General features: G+C 35.6%; 1 protein-coding gene and 1 pseudogene across 1 annotated transcript; one reads left to right on the top strand and one right to left on the bottom strand.

The window, feature by feature from the left end:
- Window positions 1–5645: 5645 nt before the first annotated feature.
- On the bottom strand, window positions 5646–9266 carry tmem26b (transmembrane protein 26b). The gene is made up of 6 exons (XM_016283259.1): window positions 9023–9266; window positions 8759–8855; window positions 8509–8592; window positions 7940–8148; window positions 6266–6345; window positions 5646–6098 (listed from the first exon to the last, which is right to left on the bottom strand). Exons 1-6 carry the CDS (start codon window positions 9208–9210, stop codon window positions 5845–5847), a joined length of 912 nt encoding a protein of 303 aa, XP_016138745.1. The 5' UTR covers window positions 9211–9266; the 3' UTR covers window positions 5646–5844.
- Window positions 9267–10584: 1318 nt separating this feature from the next.
- LOC107593510 (uncharacterized) lies at window positions 10585–22776 on the top strand (annotated as a pseudogene).
- The last annotated feature ends 415 nt before the right edge of the window (window positions 22777–23191 follow it).

Genomic DNA, 23191 nt, shown 5'->3' on the forward strand with positions numbered 1-23191 from the left:
ATCTTAAAGGGGTCATATGATGCGATTTCAATTTTTCCTTTCTCTTTGGAGTGTTACAAGCTCTTGGTGCATAAAGAAGATCTGTAAAGTTGCAAAGACTAAAGTCTCAAATCCAAAGAGATATTCTTTATAAAAGTTAAGAGTCAACCACACCTACCTAAAACGGCTCGTTCTAACACGCCCCCACATGTCTATGTCACGATGTGGGAAGATTTGCATAACGCCGCCCAAATGTTCACGCAAAGAAAGAAGGCGTCATTTTTATTCTCACTGTAGTATTGTTGTTGCCGCCGCCATGTCGTGAAGGCGCTGTAAGTTTCATTGTGAAAGTGAAACTACTTTGTTTGGCCTTCCAAAAGAGGACGATATCGCTTCGTCGTGCCTAGAGCTGATCCGTGCTGGTCGCTGAGGAAATACATCAACTTCGCCCTGTGGATCACCGGATCGGCTTTCACCGTGGACGAAGCGGATTCCAGCCCGGGGTCGTCACATGTGGTTGCCGCAGGCATCACAATATTGTAAGTGATGTAACATTTCCGTCACACGCTTGAGGAATTTGGCCAATCACAACGCACTGGATAGCTGGCCAATCAGAGCATGCCTCGCTTTTCTGACCGATGAGTTTTGTAAAAATCGACGCGTTTCAGAAAGGCGGGGCATAGAGGAGAAACAATAATGTACAGTATGTGGAAAATAATGTGTTTTTTTTACTTTAAACCACATAAACACATTTCATTACACCAAATACACAAAATAATGTTTTTTTTAGCAACATCATATGACCCCTTTAAAGTACTAAATTAATGAAATCTTATTAAGCCTTGGAAATTTCTACATAAGTTGGTCTTTGTCAGTGCAATGTAAAATAAAATAAAAAGTCATGGAACTTAATTATTCATAGGTTATAGAAACACGTTGTTTTAATCTCTTATATTCTTGTTATTTACACTACTTTGTAATAGTTGACTATCATCCTCAAACAGGACAATGCTGTTGGTGTCAATGTCAGAACACAAAAAGGAGCCCGAGATGCTCCTGGAATATTTAGTTACTGTCACACCAGGACAATCACTAGATACTTACACTGCTGGCTATATTTGTAGATAATGTTATATTCTCAGATTCATGATCTGTTTTCTTTGTTTCTAATATAAGAGGCTTGGTAACACAAGAATAGATTATCAATGTTACTTTTCTTTAGCAATTCATATTATTGTTGCCGTTAAACAATAATATGACTATCCAGCTATGAAAACAACCCATGCAGTAACATTACTTATGTTGAATGATTCTGTTGAATTTATTATAATAAAGTTTTAAATTATACACTTATTACTAAATTAATTAAGTATTTATTATAATTATTGGCAAGACTTTATTTTAAGGTGTCCTTGTTACATGTTACATGTCCTTACTATTATAATAATAATAAATTATGCATAATTACATGCAAGTAACCCTAACCAAATAGTAAGTATATTAATATTACTCAGTACTTAAATGTATAATTACACTGTGACTAGGACCCCTAAAAATAAAGTGTAACCGAACTATTTATTATATGGATAAATTATGCATTTATTCAGATAAAATCATATCACTGGAATGTTTATAAATGATACATTTTTAATAAATGTATTATTCAATTTCTTGTAATTTATTAGAATTATGATTAATAATACATTTATAATAATAAATTCAACAGAATCGATCAGCTAAATTCATGTCACTGTGTTGTTCCCATAGCTGCATAACATAATTTATTGCATTTTTAATATTCATATATGCAGCCAGGCAGATTAGCCTAGATGATCCTGCAATTTGACATTAACAAATGAATCTTTGCTAATCTGCTGCATGAAAACAGAAAGGGTATTGAAAATTTATTTTTTATTCCTTGGAACCATCAACACATAATTTAATTAAGAATTAGGGTATAAATAACTTACGTTTCAAATTAAACCCAAATCAAATGAAACTACAAATGGGATCTTGTTTGTTGGATATATCTACATTCTGCTTCTGTTGCTCTTCCAGTTTATCCCATGATGCCCTCTGGTGGATATATGATGCTAGAGGCACATATAACAAGTAATCAAATGCATACATAAAATTACATATAAAATAGCAATTTTATTGACTGATTGATAATCAAGAAAAATGTCATATGTTAAGGGTTTGTGAAAGTAACGTTCTAAAAGTATCTCACTCTTACATGCCATTTTTGTAACATGTATTCGTTCAAAATGAAAAAATAGAACAGCTTTCAATCAGGAAGAACAAAATAATGATAACAAACGTGAAAGGGAAGGAAATGAACAACGTTATCACACATGACTTCCTCTCATCCAATTAGCCTGGCAGGAGAAGACAGAACATACATAGATGAACACAACCACAGCTCACCGCTCTCGATCCCAGCTACTGTGTGCTATGATTATACCGGAGTCTGAACCATCTTTATCTAACTTGCATTGCAGGAAAAACACAATTACTAATTGATAGAACTGTGCATTGTAGTTGGGAATACAGAACAAAGCATATTACTGCAAAGCATCTGTGGGAATATTGAGCTGCTACAGGGGTCAATGTGCGCAAACATGATCTGAATGGAAGGAGGAAACCAACCTCAGCATAAATGTCAGTATCACAATTTAACACCACACTTAGATAAGCCACTAGCAAGTGTTGTGGTCTGATAAAGCAAGAAACTCAACTCTTTGGCCACAGTCACCAAAGGTATGTTTTAAGAATACAGAAAAGGAAAAAAATAACTGTCAAGTCTGATGGATGTATTAAGCTCTGGGGTTGCAGACAGTAGTACAGGTCATTCTCAGCTGTTAAGGGAAAGAATGTGTTCTGAAAGTAAATAATGAAAAACATTGATCTAAAACAAAGACCATTAAACTTAACCTCAGAAGATCTTCAAGTTTTGAATGTTTCACTCAGTCTTCAAACTAACTGAAATATTACTGTACATGCAGTGTGACTAGTGAATATGCCTAAATTGAAGAAAGCAAACCTAAACTCAATGAAAATCTGTGAAAATTAAGCAAATGTTAACCATTGTTCGTAGATTCAGCCCCTTCACTCAGAAATGCACAGCTGTGGGAAGAAATGAGCAAAGATACAATGTTCTATGTTCAAGCTTCTTGGTTGAAAACTTAGACATTTTTGGGAGGATGAAGTCCACACTGTCATCCACCAGTGAAACCAGAGCAGAGCAAAGGCAGATCAAGAGTGTTGCATCGTAATAATCTTCTCCCCTGTGATCACTTACCTCAGATTACCACACCGACTCAAAATGCCACACTAAAGCAAAAACACCAACAGAAAAGCACAGCTTTACCTGCTGAGAGAAGGGAGGAACATGAGTAAGAGGATGACAGTGAAAGTGATGATGAGTACTATGTGCAAGTTGGACCCTACCAGTTTAGAACACAGCCAAATAGTCATAATCAGATGGAAAAGGAAATCACCACACCTGTTACCTACTGGTGAGAAATCATCAGCTCACTCAGAACACCACTTACCTGAATGACACTCACCTAGACAACACTTACCTGTTGAAGAACGACAATTACCAGATCAACCTCTACCAGAACATCACTTACCTGCACTGAGAAATCCTGCAGAGGAACCATCAAGAGACCGACAACGACGACCACCAAAGAGGTTCACATACAGTATGAAAACTTAGGAACTCCTACATGCTACAGTGTGCAAAATGCAAGAATTATGGATTATAATGACTTATACTGTCTTTTTACGCATTGCGTTGCATCGCGCCGCTTAAACATAAAACCATTTCTGCATTTGTGATCGGAGCAATGACAAACTTCAGCTCTAGGCGACAAAGTGGATATTGTCCTCTTTTGGAAGACCAAACAAAGTATTTTTGCTTTCACAACGAAACACACAGTGTCACAACACGGTGGGCTAAAGTGAGCGGCGGCCCGCAGCCTAGAGTGAGGAACGGCCGGCAGGCTAGAGTGAGCAGAAGCTGCGAGCTTGAGAACAGAGCGGCCGGGGGGCTTGCGGCAACCACATGTGACGACCCCAGGCTGGACTCCACTTCGTCCACGGTGAAAGCCGATCCGGCGATCCACAGCGCGAAGTTGATGTATTCCCTCAGCGACCAGCACGGATCAGCTCTAGGCATGACGAAGCGATATCGTCCTCTTTTGGAAGACCAAACAAAGTAGTTTCGCTTTCACAACGAAGCACACAGCGTCTTCACGTCATGGCGGCAGCAACAATACTACAGCGAGAATAAAAGTTACGCCTTCTTTCTTTGCGTGAACATTTGGGCGGTGTTATGCAAATCTTCCCACATCGTGACGTAGATATGTGGGGGCGTGTTAGAATGAGGCGTTTTAGGTAGGCGTGGCTGACTCTTAACTTTTATAAAGAATATCTCTTTGGATTTGAGACTTTAGTCTTTGCAACTTTACAGATCTTCTTTATGCACCAAGAGCTTGTAACACTTCAAAGAGAAAGGAAAAATTGAAATCGCATCATATGACCCCTTTAATTCACACCCCATACACACATCACATGGACAGCAAATATGAATTCATGGGTACCAATGCCAATTCATTATTCTCAGCCCTCACTTATCTATTATCCAGGCAATTAAAGAACCCCAATGAACTTTCACTTGACCAGGTCTCAGATGGCACTGCAGAACTGTACTGACAAACTGCCATCATATTGACACTAACTGCCCTAATTCATTGCAATTGTCTGTTGTCAACAAAGGGACTGTGACATAGAATGAACTGTTGTTGGGCCAAAAAAAAGGACTATTTAAAGACCCAAACAAATTAAGTGAATGAACATTTTGAAACTTTCCTTGGAGCACCTGGGAGAACGGCCTAAATTGGAGTATTTGTTGCACTTGAACTTGACTGTTTCCTGTATGGACTTGATTCTTAATGAACATTCCTTAGTGCCTTGATTCTGGGACTGTTGTTTGTGGCCCTAGCTCATTGAACTTGAATTCAGAAAAGCTGATAATCAGCTGACAAGGACTGTCTTTAAAACAGGAACATGATGTGTGATTAATGAATGTATGCATTGAATGTAAAAATTTTTTTAAAATATTTTGAAAATTGAGAATATGTATCGAAAACACGTGACCTGGTACCTTTACATGAGTGTGAAGTGAAACTATATAGACTGGTTTATAACTTACATGCTTTAATATTCAAATAATTAGTTTCAATTTGTGAAATTGTGTAATTTTAATGTACTTGTGTCATAGAGAAGTCCATGTATCATTTATCCGAGTCATTTGTGTATTACCTGTATTACTTACCTGAAATACTTACCTGAGTTGTTTATCAGACATATTTATGAGTAAATCTAGATGTGTGGAAGAATTAGAACATTTTTGTATATATATGGTTATTTATTTACTGTTATTTGATTTAAGTATCTATGTGTAGTATTACTGCGATTCAAAGTGTGGGATACAATGTTTATTAAAGACAACAAATAGGACTAAATATATTTATATATAATATAAATTATATGAATAAAAATATATACATGTAAATATTTTTAAAATATATATGTGTCTTTATGTACATAATAAATACACACACATGTATTATATAAACAAACTTTTATTTTGGATGTGATTAATCGTTGCCTAGCACTATTAATAATATAACATAGTGTACATGCATACATTATTAATAAGCTGTCCTGTTACAATGAATCAAGATGATTAACACAATCAGATGTTTCACTGTGACTGCCACAGTGCCACAAAATAATGTTCATGTCAGTGAATCATCACTGCAGTTTATTGACTGAACAAGATCATGTTTGTACATGTCAAGGTTTGTTATCTATCCAAATCACCCACAGCCTGTAGATGCTAATCAACACTACTAGAAAGTTCTTAATGGTAAAGAAGACCAGCATTTGATGAAAGTCAGAGAAAGAAATCATAACTGCAAGTCGGACAACAAAGAAGGGGCCATCTTGAAGAAAAATGGTTCCCGCTATGTCCCACATATCTGTCCTGAACTTGGCAATGAGAGAGTCATCCTGGCTTTCACAGAAATCCTCAGGTTTGGTGTTCACCACTGAGAGATGCCAATGAAAAACAGGAAAGAACTTTACAACTATGACTACAATTATATTGGTGTTCTTGGTTATGGTTATGCATACTTCAGGTTCTGCATCTATAATTAATGTTGTAATTGACTTAATATTTTTGTGTATGAAACAACACTTATGGAAGAGTACAGACCTGAGAAATGCAAAGGAAACTGTAGCATGCTCAATGTCCAGACCGCAAGAATAATACACACAAATGGTGTACTGTCCTCCCTAGAACAAGGAACAGAATATAAGGAAATATGATATATTGTTATACTACGCAGAAACTTTATTTCACCTACATTTGGAAGTAAACAGAAAGGTTCTGACATATGAAGTAGTAGTCAGAAAAATCTATTGTATTATTTATTTAATGAAACTGTTTAGACAAAATCTTTAAAAAATTACATTTGTGATTTTTGTTTGACCATATGGAGCTCATACTTGAGGAGAAAAAAAACACCTCAATTTTATTCAGAGACCCAAGCTGAGCAAAAATATGCAATTTGGTGCCGTTGCTGATATTAATGTCACCAAAAGGAAAGATGAACTTCTGATAGCTGTAAATCAGTGAGATCCTTATGAGAGTAAAGCAGAATACTTACATAACACTATATTTCCCCAAAATTTGTCTTATTAAAGGTGGGGTAAGCGATTTCTGGTAGCCAATGTTGAAATCACCAAAACAAACACGCCCTTACAACAAAAAGAGTATCGCCCCTATTTTGATAGCTCCGCCCCACACATAGCTACGTACGCAACCCAGGCAATGATTAGTTCTGTGAAACAAAGCAAAACCAATGTTACACCATGTCTACTCATTATAATCAGTGATGCTGTCTACACCATAGATATATATACATATCTATGGTCTACACTGGATGCGGCGCGGCATGACACGACAAATCCCCGACAGAAAACTGCTGCTGCGCTCTATTTATGATGTATTGAAACAAGTTTCAAATGATTTTCAACGGTCGCTTTGTCGCGTCAAGTGTACTAGACGGACTTTAGCTGTTGCGGCGCAGACACGGTGTTACTCACCTATCGAGAAGAAACAAAGCAACCTTGGCGTACTATCACAGGTCTTCCGCTCCTTGAGTTCTCTCCAGCGCTGGAAAGCTGATCTGATTTTTACACGGGTCCTACTTCTTGCCTTAAGCCTTCTTTTGTTCAGCAGACGTTTTCCTCTTTTGTTTTTTATCCGCCATCTCTATCTTTCAGTCGCTCGGCTCGCTAATGTCCGTCCTGTGCACTGAACCCTCTCTCCTCCACATCATGAGTAGACACACCCCTTACTGCTGATTGGCTACAAGTTTGTTTTGCTAGTCGGCCCGAATCAGTTTTCTAAAGCGTTTTTTGAAAAATCGCCTACCCCACCTTTAAGATGGCTTTTGAATGCTTAGCTTGTGATCAAAGCTCTGTAGTTTTTATTGTGTGGTGCAAAACATACAATGAGATGCAATACAATGATAACTGAGAGATGAACATAACCATTCTTCAAAAGCCTGATGTATCATATATGATGCTCAAATTTTAATATGATTTTCTTTAAAAAATAAATACATAAATAATCAAGTAATAGATTTCGCAGCATAATGACATGCACACCACAACCTGTAGGGGGACGTTTTTGCAAGCCTTTTACTTGCTAAAAACTATAAACTATCAATTAGACAACAGAGAAACTATGTATCAAATATGATACAGTAGGATTTATAGGGTTAATAACACTCACCTAACAGAAACACTGCTGAGAATTAGAATAAATGTGAAAATGTAGACTATGCAGGGCTTTTTTATTTTAGTCTCAAACAACACTTACGCCACATCAGCGAGCGTCTCACTGATGAACTCGAGGATATCAGCAGCTGTGCCTACAAAGATGAGTAACAACTGGGATATTTCATCTCTGGTGACTCCTCCAGCGATCGGTAGCAGCCACTTCCCCACTATCAGCAGGATCAGGACGATTTGCTGAAGGGCCAGGATCCAGTCATTGGCACACACCGATGACAAAAATTTCAGAGGGTCCTAAAATACCACCACAAAGTGAGTATTCAGCTATGAAGTGTTGCTCTCTGGAAGAACTGAGGGCACACTTACATAAAGCGTGTCCTGTAAATCTCATACAGTATGTGAAGGTGTGGTAACTTCTGAAAAAATAACAGTAGTTATGAACCATGCATGACCATGAACGCAGGTCTTGTTTGTACTGAGGGCTGAACCAACATTTGTATTTACAAATCGCCCTAGCTAGACGATGTTTTTAGAGGCAAAAGAGATTTTAGAGTGAATAAATGTCTGAAAGGCTCGGGTCTTCTTTCAGAAATTACTGTAGTCTACTTCCATGGAAAATGTCTGTAACCAGTATGAATGGCAAAGAGGCAGTACCTGTTCACTCAAGCTTCCATTGCTCAAATTTCTCCGTTCATCAAGAAATGCTTGGATGCTCTCAGATGAATCCAGATTAGTACACTGCAATAATCAGCATATAATGCATTAGGCATTGGCTTTGGGATTCACACAGGTTTTTATTTGTCTAACGTTTTCAGGGCAGCATGAAATGTGTTTGCACAGAAGAGAGAATCTAAAATGTATTTATGAAAGGTGTTAATCTACCATTACTTTCCTTTACTATTACCTTAGTATCACTTGATTTGTTTTTCTGACGGTGCAACTCAAGGATCCATATGGTTGGTATAATGCTGATGAGGAAAAACAATATTGCTGGAGAAAACCTAAAGAACAGAGTTTGGGTCACTCAGCAATATTTCACCATATCTTGCACACAAGTCAAATTTCACACAAGTAGCCTATTTAAGTTGCACTAGATGATATTTTATTTTAAGGTTCAGTTTGGCTGTCGAAATTCTTATGTTTGCAAAAATAAATGTTGATGACTTACCATTTGTAATCCTTCCCTTTTCTTCTTCTCAGAGTTAAAATCATTTCAACCACGAGAGGTAGATAGAGGATAGTCAGAAACCAGTATAAATTATTATTTTTAACCCATGTCACCCTCCATACACCAATGAGAGACACTAAAATAAACAACGTTCTGGTGACTACAGCGCAGATAAACTTGACAAGCATGATGTCTTTCAGAGTTTTAGGCTGATTAATGAAGCAAGGAAAGTTGTGGTTTTCACTCTGTGCTCCTCTCGAGTCTGAACAAACGAAAGCTCGTTTTACGCTTATTTCTTCCCACCTTTCACATCATTTGGGCGGGACTGCTGTTCTTAATACCTAACCGAGTTAGTATTATTTATTCCTTTTCCCCTCTGAGAAAGAAAAATACAAAGTATTTCGATCTATCCGAATTGTTTAAATTATGTTTTGGTAGCGTATACGTTTCAGTGATTAGGGTATGTTTTGTTATAGTGTAGTATGCCTAGGCTACAATTTGACTGAAACTTTTAGCAGTACTTTATTTTCAAGAATAAACTGTGAGGTGCAATGTGGTCCAAATGGTTAATCAGATTGATTTAAATGATTTGATCGAACTGAATCGTAAACCATTCAATTATCAGCGATACCTTTATGGAGTGATAGGCTTAAGTAAATCTGTGAGTTGTTGAAAACATGTTGAAACAGGTTGCTTTCCACACAACTCGGGAACAGGCTTTTCTAATGAAATGAATACCTATGTGACATGTAAACACACCCACACGCTCACATAAAAACACCAACCTAGGGTAAAATGGATTTCACAGTGATCTAATTTTCAGCAGTAAATAAAAAGTGTTGTAAAGCTTGTTGTTTTGTAGAACATCACAGTTATAATGATATGAGAATAGTCAGGCCTGTAGATAATGAGTACCCTAAATGTTATTTAAGAAAAATATAATTATATTTTCAGAATGAGATCATTTTTTTTGTCAAACCTGTGTGCATATGTGGGGTGAAACCATAGGTGTAGTATGCCTAGGCTACAATTTGACTGAAACTTTTAGCAGTATTTTATTTTCAAGAATAATCTGTGAGGTGCAATGTGGTCCAAATGGTTAATCAGATTGATTTAAATGATTTGATCGAACTGAATCGTAAACCATTCAATTATCAGCGATACCTTTATGGAGTGATAGGCTTAAGTAAATCTGTGAGTTGTTGAAAACATGTTGAAACATGTTGCTTTCCACACAACTCGGGAACAGGCTTTTCTAATGAAATGAATACCTATGTGACATGTAAACACACCCACACACTCACATAAAAACACCAACCTAGGGTAAAATGGATTTCACAGTGATCTAATTTTCAGCAGTAAATAAAAAGTGTTGTAAAGCTTGTTGTTTTGTAGAACATCACAGTTATAATGATATGAGAATAGTAAGGCCTGTAGATAATGAGTACCCTAAATGTTATTTAAGAAAAATATAATTATATTTTCAGAATGAGATCATTTTTTTTGTCAAACCTGTGTGCATATGTGGGGTGAAACCATAGACTGTATAATTTACATATATAATGACTTTTATAATATCTTGCATTTTAAGACAGTTTGAGGACATACTGAATTTCAAAGACCACCAAACATGTGTGAAAGAAGCTGCACTGTTGGAGTATTTTGCCAGTGGATTTTGGTGGGCCAAAGAGATGAATTTCAATTCTCAACAAATCTCATTTATCATGGCACTTTTACAGTAACTACTTCACAGCATAAAAAGTAAGTGGCGTTCTCTCTCTCACAGAGTACTTCAAGACCAGGTATGTCTCACAATGTCACATCCGTCCTTTAATTACATTCCTCCTAAATACCTATGATTATGCTCAAGCGCACGTTTAATTGTTGAATATGGATAAAGGTCATTTTCAACCCGTCGCATTATTATTAATTGATGCAAGATGCTGCTTTGCTATTAGACAGCCGGCAACAAGCAAACTAGAATCCTTCATAATTAAAGTGCCCCTATTATGGGTAATGAAAGGTTCATAATTTGGATTTTGGGAGTCCCCAACAACAGGTTGACATGCATGTAAGATTAAAAAACACTTTCATTGTCTTATAATATGGATTTATTTTTTTACCTTACTTGCTCAAGGACTCCCAAACGATTCACTCAACGATTAATTTTTCCAAACTCCTCCTTAGCGTGATGCTAATCTGCGGTGATTGGTCCGATTGGTCTCATTTTCATTTCATCATGCCTGTAATGCCTAATAAAGCAGTGTTTGTGAGCGCAGTGCTGCTTTGTACAGAGTTACCGGGGAAACCGCTATTTTTACCACTCCAAAAGCGGCACCTAGTGGCAAAGAATTAATTTGCATTTTCATTCAGACCAACGCAAAAAGACTAACAAGTGGGCGGGTTCAGATTCTGATTCAGAGTCGACTCTTTCTTTTGAGAGACAATAACTTTATACATGGTGCACTTTCAGATTTAAAACTTTGCGGGATGTTTTCATTCACTTAGAGCTGTGTTACACACTGCATGAAAGGTAATTTTCAAAAATCCATAATGGGGCACTTTAATGTTATGCATAATTCATACAACGGATTGTGAAGCATGCAGATTACTGTGGTGCATAACAAGCTGCATGGAAATCATCCGTCTTTTAGAAAGCAAAAGGAAAAAACACTGATGCACAGTGCTGAAAAATGACACAGCATGTGTATTATAGTTGAACACGATTGATTTCTCTGCTTACCTGAAAGCCTCAGTAACGCAGACTGCTTGTTAGTGCTTGAGTTTAATCTCAGTCTCCTTTACTGAGCATGTTCATTGAAAATACTAATATAAATGTTTTGCCTTTTTTAAAAGAGTTATTATTCATGGAACACCACGTAACGTTGAATTTTAATGCGGTATTACCATTTGAGGCACAAATCATAGTAACATAAATAGGGATTATAGCCAAACATCTCAACAGTGACCATAATTACACCCTTGCAAATTGCTGGCACATCAAAGGTTTGAATAGAGAGCTGCAAGAATGATATATTTTTGTAGGCCAAAACCCAGTAATGAGAATTTTAGCATTTCTGCTTCCATCATTCTGATTGTCCCTTGAAATAAGGTCTTTGGTAAACATAAGATCAAGATATTTTCTTGTTTATTCTATAACATAAAATGCATCAGTAATGCACCATTGAGATATTTTTAAGCTTTTACTTATCTTGAAAAAGGCGGTTGCTCACAAGTGGCTAAATGGGACTGCAGAGGTTGTTTGGGACATTAAATATCATCATGCGAACAGGTGAAGTCATCTACTCACTAGTCCTCATTGATCATAATCTCTTGCAAACTATTCTAACTCAAACTTTCAAGGATTTCTTTCTCTTTTTTTTACTGAAAGAGTTGTTGGAAGCTTAATGGTGTTGACGTAAAATCCTGTGTAGTTTGTTTACAGCCTACATTTCGATTTTTGTATTTAGGCTAAATGTATAAATGTTGTGTTCATTTGTGAAGATCATCATCGTAAGAATCATACACTTTTGCTGGCCACAGACCTTATTTTCTAAAATAATCCAAAATCTAGTCGAGAGATCCTATTGGACTTTTGTTGAGGGAACCAAGGTGATGCTAACTTCTGGGTTGGCCTACAAAAACACGTTATCACTGCACCGTTCAATATTTAATACAACTGTGACTATTACAGGTTCTCATGTATTCTTTATACCATATAAACAATCTTTTTCAGCACTTCAGACTATATCATAGCAGAGAGAAGCAACTCCTGAAAATAGAGGTAAGAATCAGATTTAACATGTGAATTTGTAATTATGTACTCACTCTCATGTTCTTCAATTTTCAATAATTAGTAAATAACAACTATTGGTCGGTTGTAAGTCGCTTTGGATAGAATACTCTGTTAAATTTAATCTGAAAAGCTTGAAATATATCACACGTTTTATGGACTACTATATTATTTTATTATACTTTCTGTCATTTTTGGAGCTCGACAGGCTGTTTACCTTCATTATATGGAAAACATTAACATTTTGCTACTTTCTCTTTTTTCAAGAAGAAAGGAAATCGAACAGGTTTGAAATAATATGAGAGTAAATAAATAATGATATATATTATCTATACACATTATATAATATATAATGTTTTTTGTTGAAATATCATGTCATCGCTCCTTGCCTCACAGCTGCATTGAGACAACGGTGATGTGAAATCAACATATTTGAGTGCATTGCTTAGTCTGAACCACCAGTTCAGTCATGTTATTCAGAGCTTGGTAAATTGTTTTTACATTCCACAGTATAAATGTTGCATTCATAATCAGTCAACTGTGCAGTGCAATGTTCACTGATATTTTCATCAACTCCAAAACAGTACCTGTACTGTGGCTGTACACTGTAAAATATGATTCTAAGATGAGATTAAAAAAAAGGGGGAAAAATACTGATCTTTATTTTAAGGTCGAGTTCCTGCTATTAACAAACCATTAACTATGACTTTTGCCTCAATAAACTCCTAATTTTTCGGTTTATTAATAATTAGTAAGGTAGTTTAGGTATTATGTAAGATTAGGGTTGTAGAATATTGTCATGCAGAATATGTGCTTTATAAGTACTAATAAACAGCCAATATGTTAGTAACATGCATGCTAATAAGCAACTAGTTAATAGTGTGAATTGGTCCCTATACTCTTAAAAATAAAGGTGCTTCACGATGCCATAGAAGAACCTTTTTGTCTAAATGGTTCCATAAAGAACCTTTAACATCTGAAGAACCTTTCTGTTTCACAAAAGGTTCTTTGGGGCGAAAGAAGGTTCTTCAGATTATAAAAAGGTAAGAAAGAGATGGTTCTTTAAAGAACCTTTGACTGAATGGTTCTTTGTGGAACCAAAAATGGTTCTTCTGTGGCATCGCTTGAAGAACCTTTTGAAGCACCTTTATTTTTAAGAGTATATACTAAAGTGTTACCAAAATACTTGATAATTTGTTTTGCTCAGTTACTATTAAACAATTTGCAACATTCAGAACACTATCTATTATGATATACTCCAACAAGCATATGGCAAATGATTTACCGTTATATGAATACCGTTAGTTTTTATTCAAATAGGCCCGGCTTAAAGGGATATTTCACCATGATTTATTCACCTTCATGACAAGGGTTTGAAATTAGCATTTTCATTCACAAAACAATTTGGCTACCAAGTTATTGGCCATTTAGAACATCTACTATCAAAAACAAACCAGGTGATCAAATCACTGCTTAAATTGATATATGATTATTATCAAATCTGATTCTGAATCGTTGAATGGCTTTCATTTTTATGACAGTGAAGCATTGTTTGCAGACTACATATATATAAAAAATTCATAAAAGTGGTACTCTGATTTCTATTCTTTGACTGAAGGTCCATTCAACCAATAGGGTCGTGAAGGCATTGTAAAATTAATTCATGTGACTCCAATGGTTTAATCCCAATTTTATGAAATGATGTGAAAGCTTTGTGTTTTTCTTCTTATCCTTTTTTTTTACGAATTCTACGAAACTTCACATCAATTTCCTTATGATTTCCTCACAGCACTGTTCATGTAGATTCATGTCTCCTCTGTTACGCTCCATTGAGGGAAACACTTATGCGGGTTGTCGTTTTTCTCTCTGAATTTCAGTTTGAGCTGAAAATCTGCCTCCCATCTGATTTGCTCATCCATAATTAACACGTAATGATCGTGCTCGGAGTACACTTTCAAAATGTCAAGGCAGAGAAATATAACCAATCATTTGATTCCATATTTCTGCATGCAGGGTACATCTGTATATCTGAGATCTGTAAAATTAGAAGTCCTGATTACATCAAACATCAAGGCACAGGTTTGTTTAGCGTCTGAATGGTGCTTTATACTGTAGCATACAAATAATGAGAGCTGCAGTTGAGCATCTTACAGTGAACAGGGATCAAAAACAAAATCTAGGTCACTGATACAATGGCACCGAACACCATGTAACAGAACAATATTTTATTTGTTTTGAAAGGGATTTCAAAGCACATTTTGAATATTAACGTACTTGTTTTTTTCCCTCGAATTGGAGCCAGTTTATTGAATCAAGATGTTTTACGATTTACACAAAAGCAAAATATGACAATGAATTGCAGCAGGCGTTCTATTTTTACTCCTATTAAAATGATACTGTTGACGTTAATTTGTTTATTGCTTGAGATGGAACATGCATGAATCATGTCATTGGGAATAATGGGAAACAATGCAGTAATGAAAGAGCATTGTTCTACTCCCCTGCTTCAATTTGGCATTGTAATTATGTTCGGTATACAAACCGCAAGACTCTTTGTTTTTGTTAGTGTACTAGTTTTGGATTCTGGGTGAAGGGCCTCCTGCCAAATGACCAGTAAAATGTTCCAGCCAAATGAAGAGAAAATTCTACTCAGCTGTTAATGTGGGCCTAGATCTTTTCAGATACACCACACAAAATTAAGACAAAAGAAAGTTGCAGTGCTCTCTGAAATACTTGTTTTATTTTTACATAATGACTACCCGACTATACACTATACCACAATTATAAGACTACTCACCAAATAAATAAATAAGTAAAATATTGATGACATTGATATCTGTATTTCTGTCATGACAACTCTCGGAGTGATTGGCATGGTAATGTACATGGCAATGTTAATGTATTTGGTCTTGGCGGAATAGATCTGCTACGCTGCTGCTGCTGCTGCAGAGCAAGTACCGAGACTTGCTACTGCCAATACATCCACAACATGCTGCTGTGAGCAAGTAAGAAATATTGCTGCTGCAAATATAACATACATGAAATAACCCCATGTAGCATACATGAATCACCTCGTAGCAGATCTATACAGGTGGAGCTGGGGTAGGTGGAGGGTTTTTTGAAGCAAGCTGCAACTGCTACGGCAAGCACTAGTCATATATTTGAATGTTGAGCAGCGAGCTCATTGGCTACCAATACAAGAGAGAGCCAATCAGCTGTGCCATGTGATAATGATGCCATTAGGTCAGATTGAGTTAGACCTATCGGACTGCGCCATCTAGAGTTTCACGCCAGAACTCTGTATATGTCACAGGCCCTAAAATAGTTTTCATATTTATTTGGTATAGTCGACCACTCATCTCAAAATAAGTCAACAAGAACACCCTGCTTTAGGGCTACGACTAATGTTGGGTGTAATGCATTACTAAGTTATTAATTACTGTGCTTTAAATATTTTTCCTTAGAAGTAAAGAATTATTCTTAAGTTTTCTCTAATTTGATTACACTTACTTCTAATTTAATTACATTAAATACTGTATAGTCTTTAGAACAGTTATAAAACAATAGTGGATTTAACATCATAACTTAACATCCAATGTAAAAATGCATGTTTTTAAAGTAACTTTCTCCCTTAAATACTTTGGTCAAGAATATTTTATGCCATTTTTATATATAAAGAGCAGTTTCATGTCTATCCTTGTATGTTGAACTAATGCATTACATTACTTTTGCATTACTTTTGTCCCCCTGGGCTGGGCTTGCTTATTTTGCTTATTTCTTTCTAACAAAAACCTCAAAAGTTATATTTTGGCCAACTGTAAGGGCCCTTTCACTCCAAAAGGGAAATAAATAGGGCTGAAGGAAATGTCTCTGCCTCTGCACTTCATTCCCAATTTCTCTCAACATGGGGACAAGAGAGATGTCAGTGAATGAATAGGAAAACTTATTTGAAAAAGTAATTCAGATATTTCATTGTAAATTTAAAAGTAATGCCCTACTTTACCAGTTACTTGAAAAAGTAATCTATTTACATAACTTACGCAACTTGTAAACACCGGTCAAGGTTGATATGGGATTTAAAAAGTCATTAGTAAAAAAAAATCCAATATTTTTTAATGAGAGTAATATAGTAATCAAATTACACTGTTGAAGATGTACAGTAATTAATGGGTAGTAATTTAATAACTTACCCAACACTACAGCTACAACTAACAATTATTTTGATAATCGATTAATCTGACGATTAATTATTCAAGTAATCAGTTATTTGATGAAAAATAAGAAATATTTTAATTAGAAAAGAAATTCATTTTAATCAATTACTTACAAAATTGTTATTCCTTGCCCAATATTGTGATAGAAATATAGTGAATGTATTTGCAAATAAACATTATGTTCAAAAAGGGGTTCAAATTTAAACTGATTGCTTACCATTAGAAAGTTAAACTATTAAAAAATAAAAATAATTATTAAAATTATTTAAAAAAAAAAGAAAAAAAAAAAAGCGCGGACTATCTGAACATATTATATTTATACTTCATTACATTAGTCCCTTTACTGTTAATGCTCTCATAATCTTAAAATACAATTACTTGTGTAACATGGAGAATTTTAAACGTACATTTAATGTCTAACAAGAAAAATGTTCTTGTTCTATTGTGCTTCGTCTGCTTGATACAAATGCGCATGGCGGTGCTCGTTCACTGAAGTCTGTGAAGGTTAATTGAAAAAATTCTTGCTCAGGACAACTTTGGTGATGTACTTTTCCTGCAGTAGCTCAACTCTGTATCCTCCACTGTTTTGCAGATGCATTTTGTCCATAGAAATGCATTATTCTCTATAACTACCGCTCACTATAACGAAGTGACGTGACTGAAGAATGCTTTTCGATATCATGATTAATCAATAATCAAATCCATTTTTGATTAATTTCATTATAGATTTTATCAATAAGCTGCTGCAGACCTACTCTGCTTCCTGTCAGGACCCTGTTGGTTTTATTTTAAAATAATTGTTAACATCCTACTTAATGTTGCAGGAAATAATCTTCAATGAGATGGGTCTTTTGTTACAGAAATGCATTGAGGTGATCGACCCCGCTGAGTTTGCCGCCCCGCTGGAAGAGGGCATGCCTGCTGATCTGTACTTCTATTACATGGCTCCCCCACGTGTCCAAACACCTGAGCAGGTCAAATGCTTCCTTTCCCTTCCAGCCCAGTCCTTGCTGTAATAATGGCTGATCTATTCAAAACCGTTCTAACGTGTTTGGCTCGCAGTAAACTGTTGTATTCTTTTTGTGGTTCAGGCTTGGAATTACCCTTTCAGAGAAGATGCGTTTCACATGTTTCTGATTTTCAGAGGAAACACAAATCTGCTTCCAAGTATGACTAACACTTTTCCTTAACAGACACTGTGCTGTACAGCTGGAGAACATAGACTGTACTGAGCAGAGGGAATAGTATATTATAACAGAAGGGTTACATCACAGCGCACTTTCTATCTTTACATTTTATTTTCAGTCCCTCAGAGAATTTTCTTTTGCAACTATTTCTGCATTCATGTATTTTTAATGATTTATTTGTTGAGCACAGACAAAAAAAAAAACGAATCTGTATATAAAAATGTCTACATTTCACATTTAAAGAGATGTATCTGTTTAACTTTCCCACACATTTCCCAGTGGAAAATCTTGAAATGTTGCATTTTCAGGACTGGAAAAAAAAAAGAATAAGATCCTTAAAAGATTCACTCCTTAAAAGTTCCTATGTCAACATACATTTCTCTAGTTCCCAGCATTAAAGTCAACAGATCATCAAAACTGACTGTGTTTTGCACAGTTCATCAGTGCATATTATTGCAAAGAAAAAAAATCATCAAAATGTAATAACTTAAAAAAACGTATAAAATAACGTAACGTAACGTATATAATAACGTAAAAAAAAAAAAACGGCAGCTGTGGTTACCGGAATTTTACCGTAAAAAATACGGTAGCAACGTTTTAGGTTTTACGGTTTTAACTTTAAATTTACAGTTAAATACCATAATTTCATTAACTGATATAATGTTAATATACCAACCTACTGAAGTACTGAAATCTGTTTTGTACCTTTGTAATACACTGATAACCACCAAATGCAGGAGGTGATGAGAAAGTCACATGATGAACCAAAGCCCATCACAAGCAGCCTTTATATATTAACATATATAGAAGGTGCACAGTGTCATTCACACAAACCCTAAACACCATCATGGTAACACACATGACACTGAAATAATGCAATAAACATTCATTTAACAACATTAGGTGTAACACACAACCCTAATATACAAAACTGATAAGAACAAACTAAGAAGAAACATAGTTATTTCAACAAAACAACATCAAATTTGAAATGTAATGCAGGGAATTCTGGGAATGTCAATTTACGGTTATTCACCGTAAATTATACGGTATTTTTCACTTCCAAAAACGGTATACTACCGTAAAATTAATGTCCAATACATGTAATGTCCAATACAGTAGGGGAATACAATAGTAGGGGAATCTACCGTTAACCATTTAACAGGTTTTTACTGTAGCATTTTTACAGTCTTTTACCGTTAAATTCACGGACATTTTTTACAGTGTAGCTCTAAAAAAAGACTTTCTTATTCCAGGGACATCACAAAACCCCTCTCCCATCCAATATGTAATGCCCAATTTTCATGATTCAGTCAATTCCTGATATTAAAATCAAGTTCCATCCAACATGTTATTTAGTTAAATATCCTGTTTTAACTGGACATATTGTGTCAGATTGCTGAAGTAAATTGGTCTCTGTATTGCATATATTTTAGAATATTTTAAGCTAAAAGTTGCATTTTGCATTCTCTATAAAATGATTTTTAAATCCATAACCTTGGAAAATACATCAAGATGCATTGGTCAAAAGGCGTGGGAACCCTGTCTGCTGCAGAATCTCATTAGAATGCACAGTGTACAGTACCATATCCAGGAAGTGTGTGCTGTTCAGAAAAAGGCCACATGTAGGTGCTGTGCCACTATTTATGTTTTTATGAATGAGTTTTCTCACGCAAGATACTCTGTTCTGCCTTCCCACATGAATGCTCAGTAAATTTCCCCATTAGTTCTTTGATGCAATGTTACATTAAAAGCTAAGCAAAATAAATCACGTCAGAGCAGATTTAGCTTTTAATGTGAATAATAGGCTTGTATTTAATGAATCATGCTAAGACATATATTTTAAAATAAGGCCAAAGCCTAGACTCCAAAAAGAGGTTTTCGTTGTACGCTTTAATTTGGTCTTTTCACTTAGAAATTCCTAATAAATGTAACAAACAATTACTAAGAAATGGAATTAAATATATATATATACTGTATATAAAATTGTCAAACACTTAATCGTGATTAATCGCATCCAAAATAAGTTTTTTGTTTACATAATATATGTATATATAAATACACACACATGCATGTATATATTTAAGAAAAATATGTTATGTTTATATATTAAATATATTTATATGTAATATAAATTATATCATATAAATTTATACATGTAAATATATGTAAGTATTTTTAAAATATATAGTGCCAAATATGGACTAACCCAACTTTTGGGTTAAAAATTTAATGTAAAAATTTAACCCAACGGTTGGGTTAGTCCATATTTGACCATACTATATATATATAGTATGGCTCTTTTCCATACAATTGTGGCAATATGTAAAACAAAATAAAAAAATAAAAAAAATTGTGTGTGAGCATAACGTATTCTGTGAATGAAATGTTTGATATGATGTGAAGGTGAATAAATAATGACAGAATTTTTATCTTTGTCTGAACTTCACCTTTAAATGGCCCTAGACTGTGCAGGAATCTCTCGAGGAGAATGTGGAAGAACCTGGAAAAGCTGAACTGGAAGAAAGTCCCGGGAATCACGTGGGCTTCAGTGTGGAAGATGTTCGAGAGGCGCTGGGGGAAATGACCCAGGAGATGTTAGCAAAACTGCAGGTATACACCCTTGAGCAAATAACAAGCCTTCCCAGCTGCCTTATATAACCACAGCCTGTTTATAAGAAACAACATGCTGATTACTACCAACAGAGAGAGTGAAAGAGAAAAAAAACATTTTTTTTTTATTCTCTCGAGCCAGTTTCTACAAGAATAACATTCAATGCTTGAGGGCAGGAATATCGCAGATAGCATTAATAAAACATCTTAAAGGGCAAAAAATGAATAACAGACTATGTATCAGAACTGTATTTCTGAAAATATCACCGTGTTCCGCTCATATTCTCCCACAAACCTCCACCCACGGCGTGATTATGCCAAGAAAAAAAGAATCCAATATTAAAACTTGAATAACGCTCTCCTGCTTAATATCGTTGGTATTCTTTGCATAACATAAAGTACATTAGACAGCTGCTGGCAGATATCCTGATTAAGTTTACGCTAGACTTAAGCTGGAATTGAATTACCGTGATTGCACAAAACAACCAGGCGGATTGCTAAATTGTGTCATCTCTATCACAAGTTTTTACACGCTGAATGTTTCGGAGGTTTGAGACGGCAAAGGTTGCCGCAGGCCGTGTCGACAAGACCTGAATGGAAGGGGCTAGAAAGACACAAGTCGTTTTTCACATTGATGGGATTAATGATTATGGGGGTCATTCAATTCTCCTGCCATGTTCCATGAAGACCTTTGTCGTCTGTGTGACAAGCCTTTATTTCAAATGGCAGACGCTCTGTAATTTGAGAGCCCATTTGTAGTGGTTTTGTGTGTGCGTCTTATATGTGAGTGATACGCCGCTATTTCCATCAATTCTCCTGAGCTTTTCCTCTCTTTTAATGTCAGAGGAAGGTCAATTACATATATCACTTTACTAAATATAACCTCATGCAAAATATTTGGTAAAAATCTTGCCGCCTCAATAGATTCTATCGAATTGTTGTTTTTTTTCTATGCTAATTGTAACCCGTGTGGCTCAGGGAGCGTGTGAAGTCACTGTGAAGCATGTTTAATATCACAGTCATCCGCGTTCAGTTTTGAAGTGTTTGCTACTTATTTATTCTTCTCCGTTTCCTCTTTTTCCTTGAGTATTATGCTAGTTTCAGAAGTTTCCAGGAATGCCATAACTCTGTGTATCTCATCATACCTAATATGGTAGAAACACTGAAAATTACAAATGCTGGGATTACTGAGAATGACTTCCTTACCAATAACATTACCATTCCAGATGTGGCCCAGAGGCATTCAGTATGCTTTTGTGTTGTTGAACTTCTCTGCACACATTTAAAGCTGGAACATTGTGTGCGAATATGCGCAAATACAGTACATTGTTTTACAGCGAGTCAATGATTGAAGACAAAGTCAGCCAGGAAAAATAAGTGGAATTTAGCATAAAAACAATCAATATTTGGGGGTGGGGGATATTTTTGGTTTTGTCATTTCCATTATTCTCAAAGGTAAATCTGATTATTGTAAAACAATAATCTATATTTATATAATACTATAACAACAATAATAATCTATATAAGAGTTCGTTGTGAAACCAGTATCAACTAAAGGCTGTAAAATAAAATACTATCACTGTGTATAGTCATTTATAGTTAATAGTAAATAATAAAACATATTTATTGCATTATTAATGAGATGTTTTACATTACTCTAATGAGAATCGAGGGGGCAGATGTACAGAAATGTCATAGAAATTATGTCCCAATGTAAAAAAATCAATGTAAAAGACATGTTTTGCTTTTGCTTTTGCACTGAAATATGACCCCCAGCCTGAGATTCACTCATCCAACTGCAATTTCCACCCTGGATCAGTTTGGCATTTTTATGGATGTACAAATTCTTGTGTGTTCAACAGGCCGACTTCACAGAGAAGCATGCGAGTTCATGAGGAGACCTACATCTCGAGGTTAGAACGACTTCAGAAAGCCTCTTCCGTATAGCACTGATGAGATGCCAAGAGGATTTCCCACCGGTATTTACTAATTCAATCAGAACAAGTCCGAAAATAACACAGAATATGGCACTGGTGGTTATACGCCCAAAAACGACTCCTAATATACAGAACATTTTATTCACTTCGATTGCACTTATGTCAAGCAAAACTACTTCCATCAGTTTGTACGGTGTTGATAAAAGAAATAAATGGCTTTCTGGTGACATTCTTGATTTATTCAGTAAGATAAAATGATGCGGATGAAATTCGGGATCATATTCGTGGACGTCAAGGAGGGAACAGAATATCTAATTAAGTTGTTTGTATAAGGTTTTTGTGGCACCTTTCCCACAAGTCATTAGCTGTCTGAAAGTAGTCCAGCGCTATAGCAACGCTGTGTAACTCCGCCTAAATAGCTGAGT

Source organism: Sinocyclocheilus grahami, unplaced genomic scaffold, assembly GCF_001515645.1.
Source record: "Sinocyclocheilus grahami isolate Dianchi unplaced genomic scaffold, SAMN03320097.WGS_v1.1 scaffold172.1, whole genome shotgun sequence".
NCBI classification, from domain to species: Eukaryota; Metazoa; Chordata; class Actinopteri; order Cypriniformes; family Cyprinidae; genus Sinocyclocheilus; species Sinocyclocheilus grahami.

Coding starts and splice junctions, on each gene's coding strand:
- tmem26b (XM_016283259.1), bottom strand. CDS start 9,210: ATGCTTGTCAAGTTTATCTGCGCTGTAGTCACCAGAACGTTGTTTATT. Junction 8,856..9,022: donor AAAGGGAAGGATTACAAATG/GTAAGTCATCAA, acceptor TCTGTTCTTTAG/GTTTTCTCCAGCAATATTGT. Junction 6,346..7,939: donor GAGACGCTCGCTGATGTGGC/GTAAGTGTTGTT, acceptor TCCTTGTTCTAG/GGAGGACAGTACACCATTTG.